The following is a 27,354-nucleotide window of genomic DNA, read 5'->3' on the forward strand; positions in this document are numbered from 1 at the left end:
CATTGAATAGGAACACCAACAGCACACAAGGTAGAAAACGCCTGCTCCTAGAGAAGCGGTTTTCTTCACTGAGAAAGAGCCATGCTGTGCCCACTTTTGATGTATCTGAGGATTTCAGGCATTTGAAATCTGCTGGCTCTTGTGAATACTCCTGTCAGGGAAGCATCGTGGCCTTGTCTTCATCAGAAATTGAGTAATTGCACTTAATGAGCTGTAGATGACAGGACAGTGCAAACAAGAACTAAGGGTTAGGAGCCTTGGTATGCATTGTAGATCAGCAAGTGACAGGACAACACCTGAAGCTGCAGTGTCACATTGTCTGGTGTCCCTTTCACCAGAACCTGACATGTTTCATTTACAATGTGCCCAGTTAGCAGAGATCTAACATTTACTCTCTTCAAACTAATCCAGTTTATTTTGCCCAAAACAGTCTGGGGAACACTTAGCAGGCAACATGAAGAATCAAAAAGCTTTAACTGGAGGAGTGATGAACATCTGAAGTTGTGCAGAAGACACAATCCTATGGAACTATCACACCTGGACCAAGAAAACTATGTTTGGACAATACCTTTGGTTGCCATCCATCAAAAAAGTCCAGAAAATTGCTGTCTGGCTTATGCTATAAATCAGTCCAAACCTTTTCCTTAAGAAGTTGTATGCTAGCTTCTTTATATTCATGTATACAGGAAGGAAGCAGAGAAACTTTAGATGAGATAGATTTAAACTGATGTTAACAAATTTGGGGAAACCAGACTTGGCCATTTGAAGTGTTTAAGAAAAGCCATGCTTGGAGAGACACTCAGACAGTCTAGGTCTCAAATGGGGTTGTGTAACTTAGAGGATTTTACATAACCAAATAGAAATGTCTTCAAAAAAATCCTTACATGGTGATCTACAAAAATTAATTCTGCTGTGAAGTTAATTTTAAATTCTAAATGCAGATGGAAAGTTAAGCACTAGGATAGCACACACAGAAAAGGTTGGTTTGCTTGCAATTCAGGCCTTTGGCAGGGGATGCTGGTGGGGGAACATGTATCTCTGTGTGTGGCAAGAGGGGGACTGATGCTTCTTTTTGGAACTTTAGAAATGTTCTGTAACGGTCTAGCAGTAGGTTTATCTGTTGTATTACTAGTTTTGATCCTGAATGTATAGTTCACTGGTTGCCAGTTAATTACATGTCATTAATACATTTATACAGTTTCATCCTGATTACAGTTTAAACTGAACAGAGCAGTTTTTCCCCTGAGATTACAATCAGAGCCAGCCTCAACTTCTGACAGGAACAGCTGGTTGTGAATAGGCCAAACCCTGGTATTTTATCTCCATCTGCTGGAGATAAATGTCATTCACTTAATACGTGTCATTTCAGACTCAGCCCTAAATCTTTTGACTTTGTGGACAAAATAATCCTCTCCATAATGATTCAAAGATCTTAAAGGCTGCAAGGACTAGTATGACATCCATGGAACTCAGGTCCCAAAAATTAATCTGAGGAACAAATAGAAATTACACGATCTCCTATATTCTGCTACAATTAATGTATCCTGTCATGGCTAAATCCTTCACTGAACCATAGCCAGGTGCTATCAGATATCACAGTCATGACAAAGGTTTCAAGGCTGTTGGTAAGTGAAATAAAATTGGCAGTGCAAACACCAATTCCTTCTCTACCACTGGAAAAGATCGTGCAAGGTCAGTAAACCAGGCACCACTTTTTACCACCAGAGCAGTGATCACCTCCTTCAGTTGCTCAGAGGGTCTTAAAACTGTTCCTCAAACCTCAGAAAAGCAGCACTACTAAAAAATATATTCTCCCCTTTCCATGCCCCTTGCTGCAACCTAATACCCTTACGGCTTCCCCCAGTCTCACCGTTCCTTCTTTCTCCTCTTGTACCTCCTGTCACACCTAAACACCAGCACTGAGAGCTGGAGAAATGACTGTATGCATCCCACTTAAATTCCAATGTAACTGGGGCTCCTCAGTTAGAAGGCTGTACACCACCAAGATGTCTTCTGAAGGTACTGACAACAAAGATGCTCTCCCAGAGGAAATTTCTGTCTTAGAGGAGCCACTATCTAGAAAGAACAGAAGGAAACCATGTTTTTAACTTAACTACTTCCTCCAAGTTGTAAAGTTAGATTGAGAAGGCCTCAGTATTCTCTTCTTGGCTTGGTGCTCAACCCAGAGGCAGCAACAAAGGAACTTCTGCAGCCCCCAGTGGGACCTGTTCAGCATGGACAGAATCTGTGGTGCTATCTGAATTTCTCCTGAGCATGTGCAAACTGGGATGCTTCAAATATTTCATATCTAGATGATGAGCTTATTTTCATGGCATCATTTCTGACTCAAGGCTAACTGCCAGCAAATTGCAAGTCCCTCTTTTACAACATGAGGGAATTGGGGTTTCTGAAAGAGCAGTCATCCAATTTTATTTTTTTAGCTTGAGCAAAACAGTGCATTTTGTGACCTGTGTCTTGGAAACAACTGAAGTATTCTGGCTGAAACTTTCACATAAAAAAAAAATAAAAATAAAAAAAATAAAAAAAAAATAAAAAAAAAAACTAAGGCAGGCACTTAGTGAAAAGAACTTTAGTCATAACAGTTAACGTTTGGAAAAGTTGAGAAGCTGCTGAGGAAATGTGATGCTAATGGAAAATTATAATGCAAATTAATTTTTTTAAATATAAAGCAGGGCCACCAATTGCACCTTTGTCCACTGCCTCTGGAATTTGATTTTTTACACAGTTATTTGAACAGACCCAAAAGAACATAGCCAGTCTGCAGTTAAGTTGGGCATTTTGGCTCTTTTTTTCAGCCTCCAAGTAAATATTCAACCTCTGCAGATTTATCTGGTAGTTTTTCCTGATCACTATTTCTGTAAGCAAAATGCTCACTGGCTCCTAAAGGATGAAGATTAATACCATTTGGTCAACAGGACTGAGGAAAGCAGCAACACTACAAATACAGGCCACTGCCCAGCAGAAAGACAATCAAAAACTCATTCTGAAATTACCTTAGAGTCACTAACCCTGAAACACTCAACATCATATTCCTGCGTGCTCCATTTAGCCTTGCTCTTCCTCTGTCCCATGAGGCAGCCCCTTCTTTACCGCTACATAACCTTACCCTTCCTACCATGTACTTCCACTACCCCAAATGCCCTCATCCCTATTACCTTCTGGCACCCAAGTGTTTCTGCACAGGCTCATCCATGCTGTCAAGAAGCAGAGCTCTGAGATACCTCAGCTACACAGAGGAATCAATTCTCAAAACATCCCAGGCCTGTTAAGTGAGGGGAACAGGTCAAGAGTCCATTCTTCACTACCATCTGATCTCACATGGCTGACAAAGAGAGCTTTACCATCTTCCCAGAATGGGAGACACCCACCTATGGGCACATCTGGCTAGTGCCTATCTGACTGCTGACAGCTAGAACTGGCTACAGAGCTGACTGCTCCCCTGCAGAGAATCGTGGGGAAAAGGACCACGGGCAGCTCGCTCAGCCTAGGTCTGGCAGATACGTAGTCAGGCATCTGCAGCTGTCTGAAACACTGTGAACATTAAGAAGAAATTCTCTCCGGTTCCTTCCTCACTTGTAAAGCAGCAGAGGGGAATAAATCTGTCCCTGGAAAAGACAATGCAAAGTTCCAAAGAAGTTGACTTCCTTGTGATCAAAAACATGACAAGAACAATCCAAAATATGGAACAACTTCTGCACAATAAATGACTACATAGGCTAGGACTCCTCAGGTTGGAAAACATGCAAGTGAAAAAGGATATGACATAGGTTCATGAACTCATTAATGGCCTGGAGATGAGAAAGACAGCAGAAAAATACACTGGCAAACCAAGAGAAAAAGCTATTCAGAGAAGAAAGAAAGGTGAACTACAAAAAATCCCACCACACCACTGTTATTTTTGCAGCTGCAACTAATTTGAAAAGACCAATCTCAAAGTACAAGAAAATTACTCTTTATTCAGGAAAAAAGTTACTTTCACAGCTCTTGCTCATCCAGCATCTACACCTCACCACACCCCACGCTCGGATACCTGTAGATGCTGCTGGTCAGTGTGTTCAGGCAGGATGCCAGTATTCTGGCGCACCACCCACCCTTGTATTTGTAAAGTTTTGTATCAGTCTGGACTCAACTTGCCTGGGATTTCTTCCTCTTACTCATGCCTCTGCCCCACCCAGGAACAGCTACCTTCTTCTCAGAGGTTCTCTGCACATAACTGTTTCCTGTGTTGTGCCACTGTTAATATTGAATGGGAAATACTTTCACCTATTGCACGCAGGGAACGAGCCTTCTTCACGTGACCTTCTTTTACGTAGATGGCAGTAAGGCACAGGTCTTAGCAGGGGCTCAAGTGGAGATCAAAGTGTCACAAGTATGTTCTAGGGCAACATCATAGCCAGACTGAGATTACCTTTTGGCAGGAGGAGCAGCAATAGCTCTGCTGCTGTCCTTGCATGGAAAGCTCAGTAAGTTTTAGGCAAATGCTAAAGGATTAGGCTTAAATACACACACACACACACACAAAACAAAAACAACAAAAACAAAAGAAAACAAAAAACCCCACCCTCATGCCTCAGCAAGAGTGCATGAGAGCCCTGCTGAGATCAGGCCTGCAAGGTGGGCTAGTCCTGCACCTTTTAGACATGGTGTAATCTCAGAGACCCGTAATGTGAGATGAGCTGTTGCCTAATTAGCAGATTTCTTGTGCCTCAATGACTGCACTGCAGATCTTGGTCACCCTCTGCTAATTTGCAACATCTCAAGCCTTAAAACACTTTATTTCATTCCAGTTCATCAGGGCCCGCTGGAGAAGTACCTGCCAAGTGGAGAACTCACTTGCAAAGGTTCACATCCAAAATGAGGCCCTGGACTTGGCAGTTCTGCACTACTGCCTCAACGCTCCTCACACCTGGGCTTCTTACTAAATCCAAGAGGTGAATCAGACAGAAATACTTATTCCATTATGCCTGTACAAGTAACAGTGGATTAGCACCGGGACTTTTCATAGCTCTTGCTCTTATAATTCCCACACATAGACACATTGTAAAGCACAGGTTGCTTACACCATCTGGTCATAGGCACCAGAGTTTTTATTTTGTGGTTTTTTAAGGTTTTAGCATTTGAAAAGGCAGCACCACCCTTTGCTAACAGCTCTACTACTGCAAAGCAGGCAACAAAAGCAACCCTGGGAACATTCCCGATGAGAGGCCTCTATCGTGCACCACAGGTGCAGTGCCCCGGGCCTGGCAAGGCTGTGGTGGGGTGGCTGAGGACCTGCCCAACGGCAGCAGCTGTCCACCAGAGCTGAGCCTGGCGACAGGAAAGACCCCAACACTGGTTCCCTGCCCGTGGCAAGACAATTGGAACTAGATGATCTTTAAGCTCCCTTCCAACGCAAAACAGTCTATGATTTCCTACAGAGATGGATCTAATCACAGTTTTCAGAGCCCAGAACATCACACTGCCACAGTAAAAATGGGAAAGTTTTACAGAGATTTGTAACAGAAATAGTAAAACAGGAATGATTAAGAATGACACATGGATGAAAATACCTGTGTAAACACCAGAAGAAACAGCAGAAGATTTGAAAGACCACCTTCTATAGAAAGTGCAAAAAATTCCAGTCAAATTGAGGAGTGATTTGTTTCCATCTAGCCCAGACAGCCAGTGCTGATACCCAAGCAAAGATGAGCAATGAAGTATAGGAGATTCCCTTGGTCAAGACAACATGGGTGCAGTTCAACAATTCTTGCACTAACTTGGGAGACAACTGCCCCGTAATCAGAGACTGAAACTCAATCCTTGTATCCTGAGTATACAAGGTGCTGCCAGGTCACAAACAACTCCACTGTCACCCTCACTCACATGGCAGAAGAGGGCTACAGCCTTCTGTGCCAGCAGCCTTGGTGAAGAGCCCCAGTCAGGCTTTGCCTTGAATGGTTGTTTTGGACAGCTTCAAGGAGAACCAAAACCTGCTGTCCCTCGGCTGAGGCTCAGCTCATCCACTGCACATGGCTGGCCCTAACACTGCCCCTTGAGCAGAGAACTCTATAGAGGAATGAAGCTGGGTTAATTATCATTGATAATATACAGCTGTGGGCTGGCTTCAGGGGCGGTGGGTTGGCTGATGTAGACAAGGTGCAGGTGTGGCTGGTTAAGTTAATGGGTTGAGAGCCAATGAAGAGAGAGCAGCCGAGGAAGAAGCAAGAGAAGAGAGAGTGTGCCTTGGATGAGGTGAGGACAAGACAGCAGAGGGACTGTATGAAGAGTAAGCTGGTATGAGGTGGTTAAAGACCTTGTTGCAGCTTGATAGTTTGGACAATGTTGTGACAGAACTCTCACCCCAAAAGACTTCCTTTGACCACTGTATTTTTGAAAAAACTTAGGGCAAACCTATCATTAAGCATCTCCAAATAAGGCCAAAGTGGATTAAAAAGGACAGGAATTAAAAAAAAAAAAAGTGGATTAAAAAGGGATATTTCTGTGCCTCCTGCCCAAGAGAACAACTGGGTGAATCCTGTATTTGGTGAAGGAAGGAGGGGGGTGTTGCTTATTTTTTAAGTATGTAACCAAAACCTCATATGACACAGAACAAAGTGTAGGAAGAGGTAAACATTATTATTCAAGCCTGAACACTGTTTTATTGCAAGTCTTTTTTTTTTTTTTTTTTTTGTGTGTGTGTGTGTGAAAATAAGACTTGAAACTCAGCAGAACTGCTGTCAACATTGGAATAATCTCTTTCTTAAGCCTCTAGCTCACCTTGGTTTTTTTCTAGACAGAGATTAGATTGAGGCTCTGTCATCATGCAGTACCATAGAGTACTGATGTTTGTACCCCCTGACCTGAACAGGGCAATGTGTACCTGCAACTTTAAGCCTAGGATAAGTTTCAGTTATGAACGTTGTTTGCACAGAGGCACTTAAGAGTTACGGTTTCATCCAAATTATATATATGTGTTAAATAATCAGGAATACCAAGCCCAGAGCTCAGTGATTTGTGCTCTTTGCACCTTTGGTGGATTAATGCCACTGCCTTTCTTCAGGCCTTTTTTAGAGCTAGCAACCTTGGTTTTGAGACTATTGCAACATGCCTACCAATCCCTCCTTCGCTATGGAAAAGAAGACACCATCCCGCCTCTTTTTATCCACTGATTCATTCAGGCTGTGGAAGAGCTGATTTTTATTGATTTTTTTTCTCCTGCCAGTTTCTTATCAGCCATTTCGTCTTTCTCAAACAGCTTGTGATGAGCCACTCCCGACCTCTGGCACTGTCCCAGGCCTCACCTTAACCCGTACTGAACCCACATAGCTTTATTCTAGTTACAACCTCACCGAGGTTCTCTGATGCCACCCACTTCCTACATTTAGCTTAAAGCACAATGCTTTATTAAACTTCCCCTTGCCATCAGTCAGCACTGCCGCCTGGAACCACCAGGCTCTCGCATCCCCTGCCTGAGAGGGAAACGCGGTGCGGCCCCACCCGGACACGGCGGCAGCCCCCGCCGGAACGCCGTGAGCCGGCGCTGCGAGCGGACTGCAACTCCCAGGGCGCACCGCGCCTGCGAGGGCGGTGGCCGCGCCGGGGCGGGAACGGCCGCCCCGCAGAGGGCGCCGCGGGGCCTGACGGGAGGTGTAGTCCACTGTCCCGCCGCGGGGACCCGGGTTCGCCTCCGCCCGGGGCGGGCGCGGAAGGCAGGCTGGTGCCGGCGGCCGGGGCTCTCCTCAGGCCGAAGCGCTTTGTCCTCGCTCTGCCACAGCTCTGCCCTCCCAGCCAGCGTGCCGCACTTTTAACGCTACAGTTATTTTCATAGTGCCGAAGTGCACCAAGGAAAAAGTCTTCAACTTTCCATTTCCCTGAAGGGAGGTGTCAAACACAATCCTGAGGAAAGACAGGAGGCAGTAACGAACAAGAAGCATTCGTTGCTGTTTTTTTTCAATTTTACATAGATACGGCTTGTCAGTCACATAGACACTCTTGCGTATGACAGACAGGCTGGCATAAGCTGAGCTGCCCCTCTCGGTAATTCACCGTGATATGTGCTGGCCTTGGGCAAGAGCAAGCAGCCCTGCCTGCCATCCCTGCAGCACGCCGGCCTCACTTCCAGAGAGGCTGGTCCCCTGCACCGTGCGGGTGGATCGGGGACAGGCTAACCACCGCTGCAGGTGGATCAGGGACAGGCTAACCCCCACCGTGCCCAGGCACCAGACTGCCGGGGGTAGGTCGGCCGCCTCATCGCTGTCCCTTGTCTCTTCCCCAGGGGCAGGTCTCGGGTTTAAAACAAGGAGTTGCCAGCCTTCGTTGGGTGTGGGAGGTCCCTTAGAGGAAGTACTCGGGCAGAATCTGGCCATTTCATCTCACTCCCAAAGCTGGTAATGCCCTTAGTGTGATAGTTTTTAATTTGAATGTGGTAACTGATTTTGCCAGGAATATAATGAGATCATTTCTCTGGTGAACTGCTCCATGGGTATGACCACAGTGATAAATAGGCAGGAGAAGGATCTTGGTGTGGTCTGTAGTCAAGTGGAGACCCTGCTTAGCACCAAATTAAAAGATACTAAAAGGGCCCCAAATCTCAAGGGGTGCCTCTCCGTGCTTGAGCCTCAGCTACTGACCTGGAGTCAGCCAATTAAAACAACCTTAATCTTTCTTAAACAAAATGTCTCATCATGGTAGTAGTTAGTGGCGGTGGTTCTTGTGAGTCCGCCTTTCCCAAGGCATCCAGTGAAGAGAGGAATCATCTGCCTGACCCTGATAAAAATTTTTTTTTCTCCCAGGTTTGGATCAGTGATCAGGAGCCCTCGCTGCTCTCCTGACCCCTTGCTGCTCTCCTGAGAGCAAGCTCCGAGCCTGCATCTCCACTGAAGCAGCAGACATTCTGCCTCTATACTTCATATGAAACACCTAGATGTTCATCTTTACACTTTGTGTAGGTGATGGCAAGAGTTGGTTTCCAGCTTCTGCTTCAAACATTGGATATTCTTCAAAGCTTAAATAGCTTACGGGCTGCTTTCAGCACTAGCAAGACCTGAAGGTACAAAGCATATGCCTAGAAAAAGAGTAATGGGCATCTACTGCACATGGGGAAAAAATGCATTAAAGCAGTAACATTCTTTTGAAAAGCTTGTCATTAACTTAAATATCTGCAACGATGCTACTCATTTGGGCTTTTAAACTTCAGAGAAGCAGTTTTTTTAAAATAAAGCAAAAGGCAATATGGCACCTCCTTTTTATGGAGATTAGTATCTGTGCATAGTGCCTTTGAGGTAGTCCTTGCACGTTTGATTAATTTGTTGATTAGTGGACAAAGTTTTAAAGAATTACACTGTATAAATGGATCATTACTTTCCATTCTATTTCTCTTCTGATCTTGTGAGTGACTGGGTCACTGCCGACCATAATAATGTGGGAGCTTTGGGCTTCTGTATCTGCTTAATTAATCCTGTTCTGAAAAGACATTGCATAAACTGGAACTACAGACTGTATTTTCCCTTACAGGAAGTCCTCATCTATGTCTCCCTGTTAATTCGCTCCTGGCTTATTAATCTTGTTCTGTGTTGTACGTTGTGACCCAGCTATCACAGGAGGGATGTGATCATACAGAATTGCTTTGTGGTAGGGTGCTGCCTTGGGGATTCAGAGTAACGGGTTCAAACCACCTCAGACTGAGGAGAACCTAGAAACCGTATCTCCTGTTTCTGAACAAGTGGGCTACCCTGCAGGCTGCTGGACTGGCTGTCTTGCTTTCCCTTCTTCCCTCCCTTGCTCAGGGAGGATTTGAGCACCTGAGAAGTGCCCTTAGCATGTTGAATCCCAGACAAATAAAGGAATTACTGCTACAGAGGGCCATTCAGACTCACCCCTGTACACAGGGTTCTCTGTTTATGGGCTCAAGGCAGAGCATCAAACCCTCCTGGAAAGGCTGACCTTGTGCAATCATTAAAGAGATGTGGGAATGCCAGCAGAGCCTGTTACCTCGGTGTAGCCTAAGAAGCTTGCAGATCAGCTTAGGGCTCTGGATACCTGACCTCTTCCCCTTCTTTTTACGCGTTATTACTCTTCTACTTGGCTCCTTCTGCAATATATGAGTCTATTTCATAACCATCCAAGAGGAGGTAATATTTCAACTTCCATTTTCATGATCACTTTCCTGCTGGTGTCAAAACGCGGTCAGGAGACATTACTTGGATACAGTAACTACCGGTTTCACCAGTTCCAGTTGATTCCCTACTTCAGTGTTAGGATACACTGCTTAGTTTTCAGTGCTTAGCCAATGTGTTTATTAATTGGAAGATGTCTTATTGCTGTCTGGATTTTCTGACTGTAAGGGTAATGAATGACTGCTTGATGTTGAAGAAACTTCAACTAGTATTCTTCCAAGCAGAACATGTTCAAAATATTTTCTGATAAAGGAGAGATGTATTTACTGTTTCCGGGATTTCCTCATTAACTCTGCATATCCTAAAGTGTAAAATCAAACTGAACCTAATGCTTATGTGAAGGTTTGCCTTTATTTTTCAAAGCTAAGTGAAGGATATGGGATAGAGGTGGGATACCTTTGCCTTTTGAATGGGAGTCCATGTGAAAGTCGATAAAAAATTAGTTTCAAAGCATTTAAAGCTGTTTTAGCCTCCTTCAGTTAAGTCAAATTTGGCAAGGTCTAGCTTTAAAATTTGCATGGTAAGAGGAATCCACAGCAATGTTTGCTAAAATTGCCCTGTGGAAATCCCGTTTTCAGTGACTTATTTCTTTAACCTGACATTAGCACTTAGGAAGATGCATTCTAGCAACCTGTTGTATTGTAGTTGTTTGTAGCACGTCTTTAAAAAATACCTAAAATTGCAGTGGGGGTGGGGGTGTGTGTGATATAAGGATGATATAAAGACTGGGATTTGGCATTTAGGGAACTGTATGAGAAATGCTGCTAGGAAAATATACAGTACCCAAGATAGAGACTGAAAGGGATGGCATAAAGACAGAGGCTAAAAGGGATACAAAAAGGGACAGCCATGAATAACAGAAAGATGAGAAGCCTGGGAAGGGTCCAGGAAGCAGACTCTGGATGTGTAAAGCAACTGGTGATGCTTGCGGACAGAGGTTAACAAGACATGGTGGCATGACAAAAAAATAGAAGAGGACAGGACAGACAAACTGAAAATGCACCGAGACTTCTCAGGACTGCAGGTGGGTCTGGAGAAGGAAGCTGGGGCCAGAGACAGAAGTGGGGTCTGAGCCCAAAGGCAGTGAGCGGATGTTTCCACCCACTAGAAGATTTTTCCTTTTTATCTGGCACAACGCACAAGCTCTGATGCTTATCACCTCTTAAGTGCACAAATGCCTGTGAAACGCAATCATAGGTTTCCAGTGCCCTTCCACTGCCACGTGGCATGGAAGTTTAAAGTCTCCAGTTGCTGTCATGACCTTTCCCTGGTTTTGAAAGAGTTGGAAGACGTTGAGAGGCATAAGCTGAAAGAAAGGGATGATGGCACAGCAACGAATGTCATTGGGTGTGCCCTCGGAAAACTAGACTTGTTTGTGCCTCTGTGGTTAACCAGGCTTGCCAGATTATCTCACAGTTATCTCTAGAAGGTTTGGTGTAGCCTTGAAAATCTCACTGGTGGAAGCTACTAATGAAGTCAAGGAAGGTTGTGCTGATACAGGAGGAATTTTACCAGAGTGCTTAATTGTAAATGTTGCAGCTAATGTATCCATGACGTTGCTGAGCTGTACAATGCTGCGTTATCTAGTTTAGCTGCTAGTAGAATGCTGCATTGAGTAGTTTAGCTACTAGTAGATAAGAACCAATCCAAAACCAAGGCATGAGCCGAGAGTGGTGAAATAGGGCCAGAAGAAGAGAAGATCATGAAAAGGACAAGAGAAAGAGGAAGATGACAAAGAAGAGGATGAAGAAAGGATGAAGATGTCCCAAACAACCACCAGAAGACCCCGAACCCTTAGGCCAGACATGTGTAGTTAGCATGTAGATAAGTAGTTCTTGGCATTGTAATAAATATGCTAATAGCTTCTCAGAAACGTCATTGATATGTATAGATTGGCCATATAAAGACAGTGACCAAAGTCGTTCTGCACATTGGGTGGAACTTTACTGCTGCGGGCATTCTGGGCGAGCGGGAGTCAGATTCAAATACTCATGGAGTTCAAGATCTGATCCGTTTATTGTACAAACCAGGTACACTTTTATAAGGCACTCTATAAGCGTGTGATAATATGATTGGCTATTCTACAAGCGTATAATAATATGATTGGTTAACAATTGTTTATTGGCAAGATCTCTGTTTCTACTTCTTCAGGCACGTAGGCTCTTTTCTGTTGTTTCCCAGCTCCTCTTATCGCGTACTGCTGGCCTTGGTTTTGTGCAAGCACCTGCAACCTGTTCCTCCCTCTTCATTCCACTGCTCTGATCGTGCCCTCGTCTTATTTCTTCAGTATTTTTCCACTTGCTTCAAAGTTCAGTATAATCACTCAACACAGCAAAAGCCCCAACACTTTACCAGTGCCAAAAATAAAAAATGTCTGCTTTCTAAAACTCAAAAACAAGTATTAGAGTTTTGTCTGATTTTTCAGCATCAGTGCTGTGAGCACCAAGTGCAGTTTGATGGTAGGTGCTCTTGACACGGCACTGAAGATCAGTTTACACAGTAAACGCACATGATGTGCCAGGTTCCTCAGTGTAAGCTTCCAGAACCTGACCTGTATCTGTGAGGGCAAATCAAGTTTCTTGGTAATGCAGCATCATATGCTGTTACAGCAGTTGTCTCTCAATACGCTTGGTGCGTGTTGGCATTTTTAATCAGGTAGGTTTTCTGATTAACTTTTCTTTTTTTTTTTCTTTTATTTTTGAAGGCAGATTTTATTTGTTCCTAAATACTTTGGCCAGTTTTATCTGGATTCAAACACTTTGGATCTAGCTTTTTACTTCCACTGCAAGACTATTAATTTCTACGTACTGCTGTTCCGTACTCGGGGACAATCAGAACTGGTTTAACCCGGAACCCAGCGGGGATCGCGGCGGCGGTGCGAAGCGCCCCCTGCCTTTCCCGCCCACGGCGCCCCCGCCTCAACGGCGCGGACTGCAGCTCCCGTCAGGCGCCGCGCGGCCCCGCGCAGCCCCGCTGGCGCGTGGGCACGCGTTGCACCACGGGAGCTGTAGTCCGCCCGCACCCCACCCTCCGCGGCGGCCGCGCGCCGGAAGTGACGGGCTGGTCCGCCGTGAGTGGGGCCGCGCTGGCTTCCGGGAGGCGGCGCTGATGGAGGCAGCGGAGCAGTGGCGGGGGTTCTGAGCCGGCGGAGGGGGTTCGGCGGCTGCCGCCATGTTCGGCTGCCTGGTGACGGGCAGGCTGGTGAGCGCGGGCGGGGCCCTCCACCCGCTCGGGGTTGGGGTGGGGCTGCCGCAGGGCCGCCCCGCGGGGCTCCCCCTTGCCCTCGCCGGGGCTGGCCCCAGGCTGGGGGACCTCGCCGTCCCCGGCACACCTGCCCGGCCTGCCGGCTGGCTGTTACCCCTCGCCCCCGGAGGGGACGTAGCGCCTCACTGCCGGGAGGCAGTTGCCGTCCCCTCTGTTAATGGAGAGGCTCGGGCTCCTCGGAGACAAACAGGGAGCTTGGAAGAAGCTTTTTAAGGGTAGACTGTGCGTTGGCTGCAAGGATTTGGCATCTTCAGTACCTCAAGGGGCCTACGAGGAAGCTGGAGGGGGACGTTTCACAAGGGCATGTAGTAATCGGACAAGGGGGAATGGTTTTAAACTGAAGAGGGTGGGTTTAGATTAGCTATTAGGAAGAAATTCTTCACTGTGCAGGTGGCGAGGCGCTGGCCCAGGCTGCCCAGAGCAGCTGTGGGTGCCCCATCCCTGGCAGGGCTCAAGGCCAGGCTGGACGGGGCTGGGAGCAGCCTGGGCTGGTGGAAGGTCCCTGCCCGTGGCAGGGAAGGTGGAACTAGATGATCTTTAATGTCTGTTCCAACCCAAACCATTTTATGATTCTGCCTCACATAAAGAGACATCTTTTTGCTCTGGCATTTAGCCATCCTTTTACTGCCTGTCTCAAGGTCTGTTGTATTTCCTATGTGAACAGGTTTCCATGATCCTGGGGTTGTGCCAGCCAGGTGGTCAACAGCCACTGCTTATAGACTTGGCAACCTTTTCTACACCCTATTTTCCTCCTACGCACGCGGGGAGTGAAGGTATTCTGATCCTGTAGTCCCGGGTGGGATATATGTTCAGTGCAGGTAGAACAAGACTGTTGTGCCTTTTAAGTAGTATTTTTTTGCAGTTGTTGCTCAGCTGTGTTTGACTTTTATCTGGCTGTTTGCTACTTAGGTTAGTATATTCCTCACTTTTTGTTATGTTCTGCTGTAGGTGTATTTCTGTAAAAGGAAATTCACAGTTAGTCAAAGATGAAAAACATAGTAATACTAATAAAGGTTTTGTTCTCTTTAGGTACAAGCAGCTCCCCAACAAGTGGCTGAGGACAAATTTGTATTTGATTTACCGGACTATGAAAACATCAACCATGTAGTGGTCTTCATGCTGGGAACTATACCATTTCCAGAAGGAATGGGAGGATCTGTCTATTTTTGTTATCCAGACCCGAGTGGGATGGCAGTGTGGCAGCTGCTGGGGTTTGTGACTAATGAAAAGCCAAGTGCCATCTTCAAAATTTCTGGTCTGAAATCTGGTAAGACTGGTAAAATGTAGCAGTTGGTGAAACAGATGTGTTCCTGATGTGTTCCTGCATGCATAAGGGGATAAATGTTTGAAGGTGGTTTCGAACAAAAAGCTACTTGAAAAGGCAGGCCACCATGTGTTTTTCATAATCCCGAGCAGATGTGGTACTGGAAGGAGTCTCAGTTTCATGGAAGTCCGTCTGTATGTTAATGTTCCTAGCGAAATTTTTCGCTCATCTTCTCTTGTATAAGATGTTGATCTGGAAATTCTTTTGAGCAGACTTGGCATGAGTTCCAGTGCTTCTGCATAGAGAACCTGAGGAAGAATGACTGTAACTTCCATAGCATGGTTTTTAGTTTTTTGTCTAGACGTGCCTGCAAGTGCTTGCTTTCAGCTCTCCCTGTTAAGTGATTGTGTTCTTTGTAGCACAGAGACAGGTTTTGTAATGAGTAAAGTCTGACGCAGTGATTTCAGACGGCTAGCAGCCTCCCGTCGGTCCCAGTTGCACTATGTAATTGCCCAGTAGAGGGTGTTGTCATTGGGAAGCAGGTTTCCAAATGTTTTCATATTTCTGATACAGACTAAAGTCGCTTAGTCTTGAGTCATATAGTTAGAGAATGCTGGTGCTAGCTGAAGTAGGTGTGGGTGGGTTTTGCTAAATATACAGGGAGCTTGCCATGCGTTTACAAAAATGAAGTGCCCCAATGGCACACCTTTGTCTTATTAAGGGGGACAGATATCAGTCAAGCAGCCTAAAGTGTGATGATGAGAAAGTGATTAGGCTTCAGTGTAGTTTACAGCCTTAACTTGAATCTCTATTAAATAGAGTGTTGATGTTGCTGTGGTAAAGTGTTTTAGTTTGTAAGGTGGCATGCTTTCTTTTGAATCAGTCCTGGATGGCAGCATGACATGAGAGAAGGGCTCTTGGGGTGCAGAGCAAAATGAATTCTGATCGTATATGTTCCTCTGAAATTCAGGCTTTCTTCAGAAGAGAGAACAGCCATAGGAAGAGTTTGGCGGGGCTTGTTTTTGTATATTCCAAAGTTGCAGTGTTAGTGAAACAGTGAAGTGTATTGCCAGTTCTTTTGCCAGCTTTTGCTGTGTGTTTCTGGTGCTTGAAAGACTTACTGTATTTATATATACTTTCAGACAGCTTTGTAGGAAAACACATTTTCAGATGCTCTTTGCATGATTAGCCATAAGTTCCTAGTAAGGGCTGCTCTCAAGGAAGAATTTTGTGACATGGTTGATTGCATTTGCAATGCCATGAGGCAGTGCTGTGCTTGATTTGAACAGCAGAGAGCTCTGCTATTCCCATTATTATCTACAGCTGATCTCTGACCATAGTGAGTGGAAGCTACACAGCCTTAGTTTCTGTGGCCATAAACAGTTGTACAATGAAGACTATGAGGCTGTAGAAAGGGGACACCAGAGAGGGATTACAGAGAGCTGGAATATTGAGAGACATTACTTACTGTTGAAATCCTTGTTGAGAGGAACAAATTTGTGTCCCTGTTTGCCAGCTCCCTGTGAAGCTGTGATTGTAGCAGAGTTTCTTGCTGTGTGATGAAGAGGGTCAGCACGTTTATTATCTGAGGTGGCACAGTATTTTATGACACAGACTTCAGGAATGGTTAAAGATGTAGTTTGTAACTCTTAAGTTTACGTTTAGTGTCTGAAATGCCCTGGAACTGTACAGGTTTTGCGATGCAACTTGGCCACTTAGCACATTGTTGCAAGGACTGGTTGGTCTGTTAAATATCATCGGGGTGGAATATTAGGCTTCTGGACTATGAGGCTCAAGTAACATGGTGTTGTCTCAGGGTTTTTTTGTTTCTTTCCTTCTTCCTGTGTTGTGCTCACTTAGGAAAGCCAATGCAGGTGAACACTGCAGTGTTTCCAAGTGTGATACCAGAAGCTGTCCAAATAGATGAACTAAAGGGGGAATGGCTTTTGTGGAATACAGTCTTCAATGTGAAAGTGATTTGTGGAATAGAGACTAAATTATGAACCTGGACATTTTATTCCTTGACTACAGGTGTTATTTAAACTCTGGTAACCTCCCTGGAATAGAGATTTCCAGTTTGGGTCTCGAAGGTGACTCTCAGAAATGTCATAGTACCTTCTAAAAGATTCCTTTGGAGCTCCTCTATGAAAGTTTGCTGACTTGTATTTCTTAGTGATCTCAGTACAAACTTAATATATCTAAAATCAGGCTTTTCTGTTGTACCCCTTGCTAACTTTTAACCATTCTTAAAAACTGTGCTGGGAGGCTAGAAATATAAGTACTTGTGTAGTTTGTGGGGGTTTTGTGGGTTTGTTTTGTTGGGGTTTTTTTGTGGTGGTGATGTTTTTGGTTGTGGGGTTTTTTGACCCCTTGATTTAGCAAGTGAAGTCTTTCATCTGCTGATACTGATTATGGGTCTAGGGGTCAAAGCCCGAAATACCCAGCATTATTACACCTTTCTTTTTGAGGATTAACTATCAGGTAAAATGGTGACTGGCTTTGCAATAAGCATTAAATCTGAATTAATTTTTTTCTCTTCAGATGCAAATAAGACTATTAATTCAACCCCCGAACAACACTAGTAGTTAGATTTCATGATACAAGCTGAATAATGTGTGGTTGTGAGGCTTAGGGCTTTTCTGGTCATTTCCCCACCCCTCAATGGTATGACAGTCAATGTGTATTTTTCCAGGCTCTTACTCTTCCCACTTCTGAATTTTTCAGTACAGATGAAATGTTTAACACCTGTAGTCAAGGCAGAATAGAGTATTTCTGGCTTTAACAGAGCTGAGTGGCTACTTAGGGCCAAGAGGTATGAAGTAGCGATATACCTTTGTGAAACAGGCGAAGCTGATCACTTAAAACTATGCAATTTTTGCACTTGTGTAATGAACTGCTGCTGTAATAAATGTAGTAAGATCCCTTGGCGCCTTTTGGAGCTGCACTAGTAGTGCTAACTGTATTCATTCATTAAGGTCACCAGCATTCCTAATAGAATCATTGTGAACTGTATCGCTCGCAAGGAATTGTGGTCAGTTCTCATGGTGTAACTGACGAGGTCAGGTTTTTCCCTTGGGCTCCTGATGCCCTTGCAGAGCATGACTGCTCTTGGAAGGCAAGACAGGTTCTGCTGTTTTTTGCCACAAGTGTGTTTAGGTTGCTTTGGAAAATGTTGTGGATAAAATGTTTTGCTGACCTTTGTCTTTAAAGCAGAAGTTATGCTGCAGGGAAGCAGTTTGGGCCTAGAGAATCAAGCTTTAGAAATGCCACTGGTGGCAGTTGTCACTGTTACTGGCTTGTCTGTACTTTCAAATCTGGAGAAGAAAATGGCTGGTAACACCTCAGTGAATGCAATTATATAGTCTTCTCTGACTGCAGGTGGTGTTCCTGATTTAGAGTAGATGAATTTCATGTGATTGCACATAAAGAAGGGGCTTAGAAATACTCCTTGCCTTGGAGTGGTAAAGTTTATTTTTCAGTTGTGCTTGGAAGTGTGGTAGAAATAGAAAATGAAGCTTTAGGCTGGGGTTTTGCACCCTTACTGGAAGTATGTTGACAAGTGAAAGTTACAGGACAGCCTGTTCTACAGACTTTTTCTGCAGTGCACCATGCAATGATGTATGTGATGCTGTTTTCCACTTAGAAGTTCACCCTCTCATACAATGTCTGCATTTGAGGCCTACACATAGGTAAGGTTTTTGACATGATTGAGCTGAAAGGTAATGAGGGCTTACTATCTTGAATCAAGGGTTCAATGAAGGGAAAGAAGGGCGTGGAAAAAATAGTTTTCTTATTGCAGTTGCTCTGCTATGACATAGTATGTTGGAGAGTGTAGGGTCTGAATGTGAAAACCTGAGCTTTATTTCAGTACTGATTTACATACTATGTTCTTTCTGTTTGTAATACTAATTGCAAGAGCCAAGCATTGAAAATGTGGAGTGTGTTTCAGTTGGTGTAAGGATGGCAGAGGATACTTTTCTCTCACCCTTTTAGGCAGACAACTTTCCGAGAGAGTGGTTCCATGGGAGTGCATGCAAAGTGACAGAATGGATATATTTTATTATTTAGTTCATTAGTGTCTTTCTAAAGTAGTGATATATTCTGATGGAGCTGTTGCTTGAGGATATTTTTATTGTAAATGTCAGCTTCTCAGGTGAGGATGTTCCAGCTCTATTGCTATTGGGATTTTTAATAATGAGCTTGCATGATATTTGGTTTCTAATAGCTTTTCTCTTTCTTTCTTAATACTTGATTAAATTTTACCTTTATCAAACAAGCATCTCTCTACAGTAAAGTTTGAGATCATACAGCAGTGGCATTACTCAGAAGAGCTTCTGCATAGCACTTCAGGAGATGAACTCTTCTTAGAATTGGCTTTGTGTTAAAGTTAACATTTTAATAGTGAGTGCTTTACTCTTAAAAGTAGCACTATGTTGCAGCTGTAGGATCTGGAGTGAGGAGCAACACTTGGCTTCAGTTGAAAAGGGTGCTGGGTTTGTGGACATGCTTTCTGTACGGGTTGGGTGTTGGCTTCTTTGTAGCAGTGCCTTCTGTCGCTGTCTTGAGCCTCAGTTTAACTTCTCAAAACTTTGCTGGTTTTGCTTTCTTGAGGTTTTGACTGTGGAATGAAGTCAAATGGTGCTTTGGATTTCAGTTAGCCTTCCTTGCAGCTCAAGATAGTCTTGACTGGTCTGTAGGGCAGCTCTTGATTAGCTTTGCTTTCTCCTGCTTGTCAGAGGGCAGAGAGCACTACTGAAACATCAGCTCTGTGTTAAGAGGGTACTCATCTATTGCTTTCGCTCAAACTTAGGTGGAGTGTTAGTATTTGTTTACTAATATATTGTGGTCTCCCACACCTTTTTCCTGCATTTTCCTTTACAGATGTCGACAAAGAGGACTGCATGATTTAAGTGACTCTAGGTGTTTGTCATTGTTTGCAGAGAACCTAGCTGAAGCTGGGACTGAAAGTACTGGTTAACACTCAGTTGAGAAAGGTCAGAAGTGATGGCAGAGGGCTGGGCTGATGCCTGTGTGAGAGGTATGCAGTTTGGGGTTCGGTTTCTGCCCGACTCATTGTGGGGTTTGTGGCTTTTGCAAAGTCAGAGGCCTTTCTGTTCCATAGCTATTTCTTTGACCTTTGCTGCTGTTGGTGGCTTTGAGCAGTTCAGATGAGACCTGGGGCTGCCCAGCCCTCTGCAGGGATAACTCTGAGTCAGAGTGGTCTTAAAGTAACTTTCTCTGGTTTTTAGAGCACAGGTTCACAAGAACCTGGTTTTGAATGAGTGAATCAAACCAGCTGTGCAGCAGTGCTGCATGTTTCTTATTTAGCTGCAGTTGTTACTGTGTGAATTAAAGGCTTGGTTCCTGTAGAGAAAGGTTCCACCACCTTTTACTTGCAGATTGTGTTTCCTGTTGAATCCATATGCTTTATAGGGAGCTTTAAAATTACGTTTTTCCTTCTTTTAGAAATTTCCTGAAGATCTGTGGTTTTTAAATGTACCTATTGCACTGTTTCCTCTGTTACGCTTGGCCGTAGGTGTGCCTGTGCTTGGACTGCATGATATTTCTGTGACAGGAAGATCTCTCTAGAGTTGAGAAATACTTTCTACAGAAGAAACACAGTGATTCAAGTCTTTACATGTGTGCCAAATCTAACACGTGCTGTTTGTGGTGCTTTCAGGGAAGGGAAGTCAGCATCCCTTTGGTGCCATGAACCTCCCTCAGACGCCAACGGTGGCCCAGATTGGAATCTCAGTGGAACTGCTGGAGAACCTGGCCCAGCAGACTCCTGTTGCAAATGCTGCTGTGTCATCAGTAGATTCATTCACAGAGGTTAGCTTGGACGTTCTATTTTCAGAAGTTCTCTGTACTAAGAAAGTCTTGCAAATTGAGCCTCTGAAGAACGACTTGGAAAAAAAAAAAAAAAGCTGCTATAGCAGCTATAGGTTATAGGATCATAACCAGCCTAATCATTGTCAAATCATTTGGCTGGATGCTTTGATATTTTTGTAAGTTAATTTTTCTTACACTGGAAAACCATGTCTCCTGTAAAGGATTGGATTTTGCATGCTTAGTGGAATCAGGTCAGTACTCACTTGTGTTGATGTCGATCTGCTGTAAAAATAATTATGATACTTCCTTATAGGAGCAGTATGGCTAAATGTGTGTAAGAGACGGTGGAACAGTGGATCTTTGATGATTTGTAGGTAGTGGAACTCAAGTGCATAGACTTGAAGGGATGGTCAAAAATTACTCAAAAGTCAAGGCAGACACAGGAATGGATGCAGGTCGATATCCAAGTGTACCACTGACCCTTGAGAAATCCTTCTGAGGTAGTTCTGCAGAACTACAGAATCGCCCTCTTCCACAGGGATATATTTTTTAATATTTTTTTCCAGTTCTTTCTGTGTGGACCAGGCCTTGGGCTGCAACACTTGCCAATTTTTGCCCAGCCTGTCTGTTAGTTGGAACCTCTGGAAATCCTCAGCCAGCACTGGCAATTAGTCGGCCATCTAACAGCAGTTCAAGGCAAGCTAGATCATCATGGCAGGTCTTGATTTCCCTAGCACTGATGGCTCTGGCATTAATTTCAACATTTCAGCAGTTGGTGAGGCTTTTCTTGAAGCTTTTTTTTTTCCTTGTTCACTTTTCTTACAGACACTTGCTGAGGTAGATTGATAGTTTCATAGTCGAACAGTAATCCTGGTACTGTATCTGATGTCCTTTGGCAGTTTATACACATGATAGCTCCAAATAGGTAAAGTCTCTTGGAGAAAGTTATCATGACTGGCAGTTGACCGACACCTGTTTTTGTATAGTATGGTTAATTGAGCTTTTCCAGGGTTGTTGGGGCAAATGACATCTAGAAATATTTCTGATTCCACCAGTTTTTATTATAGAAGTAGTTAAGTCATGGGGTAGTAATGTACTATGTGAGGTCATTTGCAAAGTGGCTGGTGGATTTTTCTGGCAGTAGTATTTAAAGAAAAAAAACCCACACCGTGATCTCATAGCTTTTTTTACAAATGTTATTTCCAGTTAGGTATTTTTCTGTTAAAAAGAGAGTAGCATCTTAACTGAAATGGTATATTGCTTTCAAGAAATGCAGTTGAGCCAAAAGCTGAACTAATAGTTACTCCTATAGAGAAAACATATAAAGTCATAGTTGAAGGAAACCTTTGAGGGATTAGGTAGCAGAGGAAGGGAATATGCCTGGGAGCATGTTTGTAAATGACTAATGGCTTTTATTTTATACTTGGCATCATCTCTTTGAAACTGCTACATTATAGCAATAAAAGTATTTTTTTGAAGGCAGTCATCTATTGCTACTCTTGAGCTAAGGGATTGCTCTCCCACTACATTTTTAGTAAGTTTCATGAAGCTTTATGATTGTATATATGATTTTTAACATACATCATTATAATACAAAAAAGTTTTATGGAAGAGAAGTGGGACAGACCCGCAGAGTGCTGTGTGTGACTGACGGTAGACTCCTGGGTTCCGGGACATCAGTTCCTGCACTCCTTCTTTCAGAGCAGGTGGAGGGAAGCACAAGAGTATGTATTGCCCTAGTCTGTTTTCCTCCATCATTTCACTGTCTATGAAAAGAATTTGTTCTCCCACCAAAACAATGCATGCTTTTTTAAAACTAAAAATATTAGGGAGAAATAAGGAGGTACCATGGACTTACGTATTTGTAGACTGGCTGGGAATGTCCTGCAACCTCATCCTCTGCACACAGGGCTTGCTGCTTGGCCTCTCTTTTGCTTTTTTACTTATTCCTGCAGTTTAAGAGCTTCCTATGCATATTTTTCTTGTTTTCCCCAGCAAGATCTTGTGGGTGAAATTGGGCAGGGAGAGGGCAAGTGAAGATTCTGAAAATGATTTCTTGATGCTGGGTGGATCTGAGGGCAAGACTAAGAGCTAGGATATTTTGATCAATTTCAAACAGATATCCCTGGACTTCCTATATACACTTCCTCATTGTGTTTTGGATGACAATGCTACTTCATATAGGAGTTGTATATCTGTTAAACTTTTGCACAAAAATGCAAACTAGAAAAAAAAAACTTACTTAAAAGATTTCTCTTTATTTCAGTTCACTCAGAAGATGTTGGACAACTTCTATAACTTTGCTTCCTCATTTGCTGTTACTCAGGCACAGATGACCCCAAATCCTTCTGAAGCTTTCATTCCTGCAAATGTAGTTCTGAAATGGTAATGGCAATGATCTCTGGAAACAAATGTTCTTTTTTCTAGGTATTAAACCAGCTGATTCCTAAGTATTGAACTACTGTCATGCTGTTCAGTGAGATGCTGCAAAAATGTTCAGAAGTTTGTTGTTTATCTCAAGTATAGAGAGGTTCTATCCACTGTGTTTATATTTATTTGTCAGCATCTTCATAACATTTTTTTATTAGAAAAGTGCTATGCAGCCTATGAAATTTTTTTGCTTCTAGAAATGTCACTCTTGACGTATGTGGATTGGCACTATGTTGCTGATTATGCAAATGCTCTGAAATCATGGGAAGACAGAACACACTGATACTTGTTAATTTGTGCTTCTTTGTTGTTTTTGTCTCTTCCTAGACATAGTTCCAGCACAGTTACATTGCCTAAGAATATGGGAGAGGTGGAGAAATAGTGTTCCTAGTTGACCTAGTTCTGTCACTGAGACCCTTGAGCACAAGTTAAAAAGGCTCTGAGAGGTTGTTTTTTTTTCCAGGGACTGATTTAAGAAATAACTGTCTGTGGGGATAGCCCATGTAGCCTGGAGGTAAACTGAAATGCAGGCAGTCCTTTAGGATGTTTGAAAAATTCTTTACTACAGTTTATTAGTTTAGCCCTTTTCAGCCTTTGATATTAACCTAACCCTTTTTTAAAACAGTATTTGGGGATCTCTGAATACAGTTTTATTGTTAGTGCGGATCTCCTGAACATGCAGGCAGTTAACATAAGCAATAGATTTTCTTTGGGAGTGTAACTTGATGCAGGTCTCTTTTATTTAGAAGGTAACTCTACGCGCTCCATGAACATGTGTGGCTAAGGTCTCCGATGAGAGAGACCAAAGCGAAGACAGGCTAAAGAAGCAGGGTAGTGGCTTGTCATCGCCTGGATGGTGCTGATTTTGGTTTTGGCTGCTCTTTAAAACAGTATAGTGAAGTGAGGCATAACTTTAATGAACTGAACACATTTGTGTGCAGAAATCTGTTGATGTGGTTACAGCCACAGAAAAACTGTTTTTTGGCTCTGTTCATATGTTTGTGAGTCATTATAATGTGTTTAATTACAGCTTGTAATATGTAGACTATCTTAGGTTTCTGCAGTGGGCTGGCTGCAATGGAAATGCAGTTGTTTGACTCAAAAATTCATTCGTAAATAAACCTTTCTCTAATTTGAGTGGGTTTAAAACCCTTTAGAGTCTCTTCTCTCATTTGAGTTGTGTTAGGAACTATGAGATATAGGAGAACATTTTTTCTTTGTTTCATTAGCAGTAACTTTTGATACCTTACAGATTGGGTTTGTGGGGATTGAAAGGGTGTTTTAGGCTGTTGTAGCTCAAAGCCTGGGTTGTTGGGGTTTTTTTGGGTTTTTTGGTGTTTTTTTAGAAAATCACAGAAATTGTATACTTCTCTATATCTTCACTATAGGTCAATAATGAATACTGGTGTTCAGGTTGTTTCTGGTTTGCTTGTTTCTGTGAGTATAGAAAGTGAAATTAGGACAGCATGTGTGCATACGTGTTTCTATTATGTCTTAGGGAATTATTTTTTGTCATTAGATTTTACTAAAACATTACTGTATATGAACAAACATGGAAGTCAGAATTATTTGGTAAGGGTGCTACTTTGTCTCAAGGTTTCTGTTAGAACTACAAGGCAAACCGATGCATAGCCTTGAGCACAGAATTGTCTGCAGGCCCCTCTTCCTTACCTGGGAGCAGGTTGCACATAGCCTGCGAGGAAGCAATACTGAAATGCTAGCTCGTGTCTGGTGCTGTGCATCCTAGATGGAGCAGCACTGAAGGGGTAGTACAGGGACAGCTGAACTGCATTCAGAAGCAGTGGTGTCACCTTGTTTTTCCCAGTATTTACAGTGTATCCCTAAATGGCATGAAGTTTTCATGGTTTGGTTTTGTTGGGGTTCCTTCTGTGAGGTACCTGACCTGATTACTAGGATGACGGGCAACATCAGACTCACACTTTTACCTGCTCAAACTTCAATTTCCTACCCCAAAAAATGTTTTGCACAAAATAGCAGCTTTTAATTCACTTTACAATTTTGCTAGGCTTGAATGAGCATCCTCTGGGATACCACTTTAATGAAATATATATTGTTGAAATTCACAAGTCAGACTGTGAGTATTCTTGGTACGAAATCAGAAGGGAGGATTTTGGATTTACTCACTTCCTGGTGTGGACTAGATGTAATTTATTGTGTTCTTCACATAAACTTGTATAACTTTTTTAAGCAGTTTTATTCACAGCAGCTTTAATTTTTTGGTTGTGGGTTTGTTTTGTGGTTTTTTTTTCCCTAGGTATGAGAACTTTCAGAGACGTCTGACACAGAACCCTCTCTTCTGGAAAACATAAGCTTAAATTGTGTTATTTGAAGTGCTTTCCAAACAGAGATACCTGAAAGATACAGCAAGTAACTCCATTGAAGAATTTCAAGGAGGGGTGAGGGGGAAAGAAACGATTAGTCTGAACAGACAAACTTGTAACTTTTATATTACTCTTGAAAATTATTTAAAATTAAAGTAAAAGAAAACTACTTGCCTGTGTGCTTTTTTTTTAATTTAAGTACTTGGCTGCAACAAGAAGTCAATGTTCCACGTGCATGCATAGAAATATTCTTTTGAAACTGCATTTAAAGTGGAGTAAACTACAAGATGAAAAATGGCAGCACTGTTTCATGCTTGTGTGACACTTTTGGGTGTTTAGTTGTAACCAAAATAAATGCAATTTTGCTTCTTTACCACATTCTGAAGGGTGTTCATCCTATTGAGAATCTGCTGATGGTTTTCCTGCTGGTGCTTACACTGAAAGTTCTTTCACTTTGTGGACAACTGATACTCCAGTCCCCAGCTTGTATAAATGGTACAATAGCATTTCCTTTTTTTTTGGCACGAAGATGCTATTGAGTTTGATTTCAGGGTACCTGTCTTTAACTTTTCCTGTATGAAAACGTAATGAAGATAAATCTTTGGGCCCTCTTTCACTACTGCAAGTTAAATCATGTTAAAACAGCCGTTACAGGCTAATTCAGAGTTGTAGATTTGTACTTTGCAGCCCTGGACTGTTCAGTGAATGAGAGCTGCCAGATTATTGATGGAGGAGGTATTTCATTAATTTGTCTTTTTGCTTCAGCTTTCTGTAATTAGGGTATGAAGAATGATGTGGAGGAGGAGAAAAATCAGCATAATGGTTCTTAATATCTGGAAGACTCTTTCTGTGAGTAAAATGGGTTACATCAAAATGTTGCAGTTATTTCAAGGATTTGTGGAGTATAGTTTCCATTGTTTGAGAGGAAGCAATTACATTCTAAAGTGACTCATTGCAGTGCCGGTGGTTTTGACTGTCCTGTGAGCCTCTCTTGGTCTGCTTTGAACTTCTCTGTGATTCTGCTGGAACTTCCAAAAAAAGCATCTCCACAGTCTCCATCAAAACAAGGAATGCTTTTCTAAATTCTTCTGGAGGGGTTGGAAGAAGCTTATGTCCCTTCAGTTTGATATGAGAAGGTATCTTGAGTAGTTTCCAGTATTTAACGCTCCAGATGGCAGTGTCCCTAGAGCTTTTTTCCCAAGCACCCTTGTCTGTTGGAGATGCTTTGGTTGGTGGTTGAAGTAGGTCTGCTGCCCCTGCAGACCACTATTTTCCTACACGTAATGTTGGGGCAGCCACATACAAAAGAAGTGGTGAAAGACAAAGCAGGAGACCTTACTTCTTACCCCCACCAGCTGTTGATGTGTAAGAGAGGGGATACTGGTGTTTGCTGCAAAAGAGGATGGTGCACCTAGTGCTCTGGAAACACTCCAGTGCAACTGATGGGTAAACTGGGATCATTACCATCCCTCAGAGTGGGTTCTAGGCATTGTCTTTGTGTGCATCATCCTGTTCTCTGTTGCTGGATTGTCCTGCTTCCTGGAGGAGAGGCTGCTTTAAAGGCCCCTGAGGGGAATCGTGCAGTGCTGCTCAGCTGAGGCTTGCTACTCGCAACCAAGTTACAGACTTGCAACCAAGTTTCATGTCCTACTTGTACAGCATTTCCGCAAATAGTTTCTTGCGTGGCAATATTTTAGTACAGAGGGTGTGGAATTTAATTTTCCAGCATGCTGGTTTAGGTACCTCCCTCAGCATCAGATCCCATGGACATGTTCATGGTGGATTTGCGTAACTGTTTCTGGAGATAATGATGGTGGGAGAAAGTAAATGTTTCCACGGGTGGAAGAAAACCCCTGCTTATTTCAGGGTCTAGGAAAGGGAATACCAAACAACACTCAGCTGTTCCTTTCCTGATCCTGTAGAAACAACCCCCTTGTTTATTCATTTAGGGGAGAGATAAAACATGTTCCTCCAGTGGGATGGTCTCCTGTGATCCATCGGTGATGGCAGGGCTGGTTGTGATCTGGTGGTTTCTGCTGCCCAGCCC

General features: G+C 43.3%; 1 protein-coding gene across 2 annotated transcripts; it reads left to right on the forward strand.

Annotated features, from left to right (window-relative positions):
• Positions 1 to 13,248: 13,248 nt before the first annotated feature.
• HIKESHI (heat shock protein nuclear import factor hikeshi) lies at positions 13,249 to 25,476 on the forward strand. 2 transcript variants are annotated; one of them, XM_040583610.1, is made up of 6 exons: positions 13,265 to 13,376; positions 14,104 to 14,212; positions 14,469 to 14,706; positions 20,384 to 20,535; positions 22,802 to 22,920; positions 25,241 to 25,476. In XM_040583610.1, exons 3-6 carry the CDS (start codon positions 14,556 to 14,558, stop codon positions 25,293 to 25,295), a joined length of 477 nt encoding a protein of 158 aa, XP_040439544.1. In that variant the 5' UTR covers positions 13,265 to 13,376; positions 14,104 to 14,212; positions 14,469 to 14,555; the 3' UTR covers positions 25,296 to 25,476. The 2 variants fall into 2 exon arrangements, with proteins under 2 accessions (XP_040439543.1, XP_040439544.1); XM_040583609.1 differs by lacking the exon at positions 14,104 to 14,212 and having other exon boundaries at positions 13,249 to 13,376.
• Positions 25,477 to 27,354: the final 1,878 nt, after the last annotated feature.

Source organism: Falco naumanni, chromosome 2, assembly GCF_017639655.2.
Source record: "Falco naumanni isolate bFalNau1 chromosome 2, bFalNau1.pat, whole genome shotgun sequence".
NCBI classification, from domain to species: domain Eukaryota; kingdom Metazoa; phylum Chordata; class Aves; order Falconiformes; family Falconidae; genus Falco; species Falco naumanni.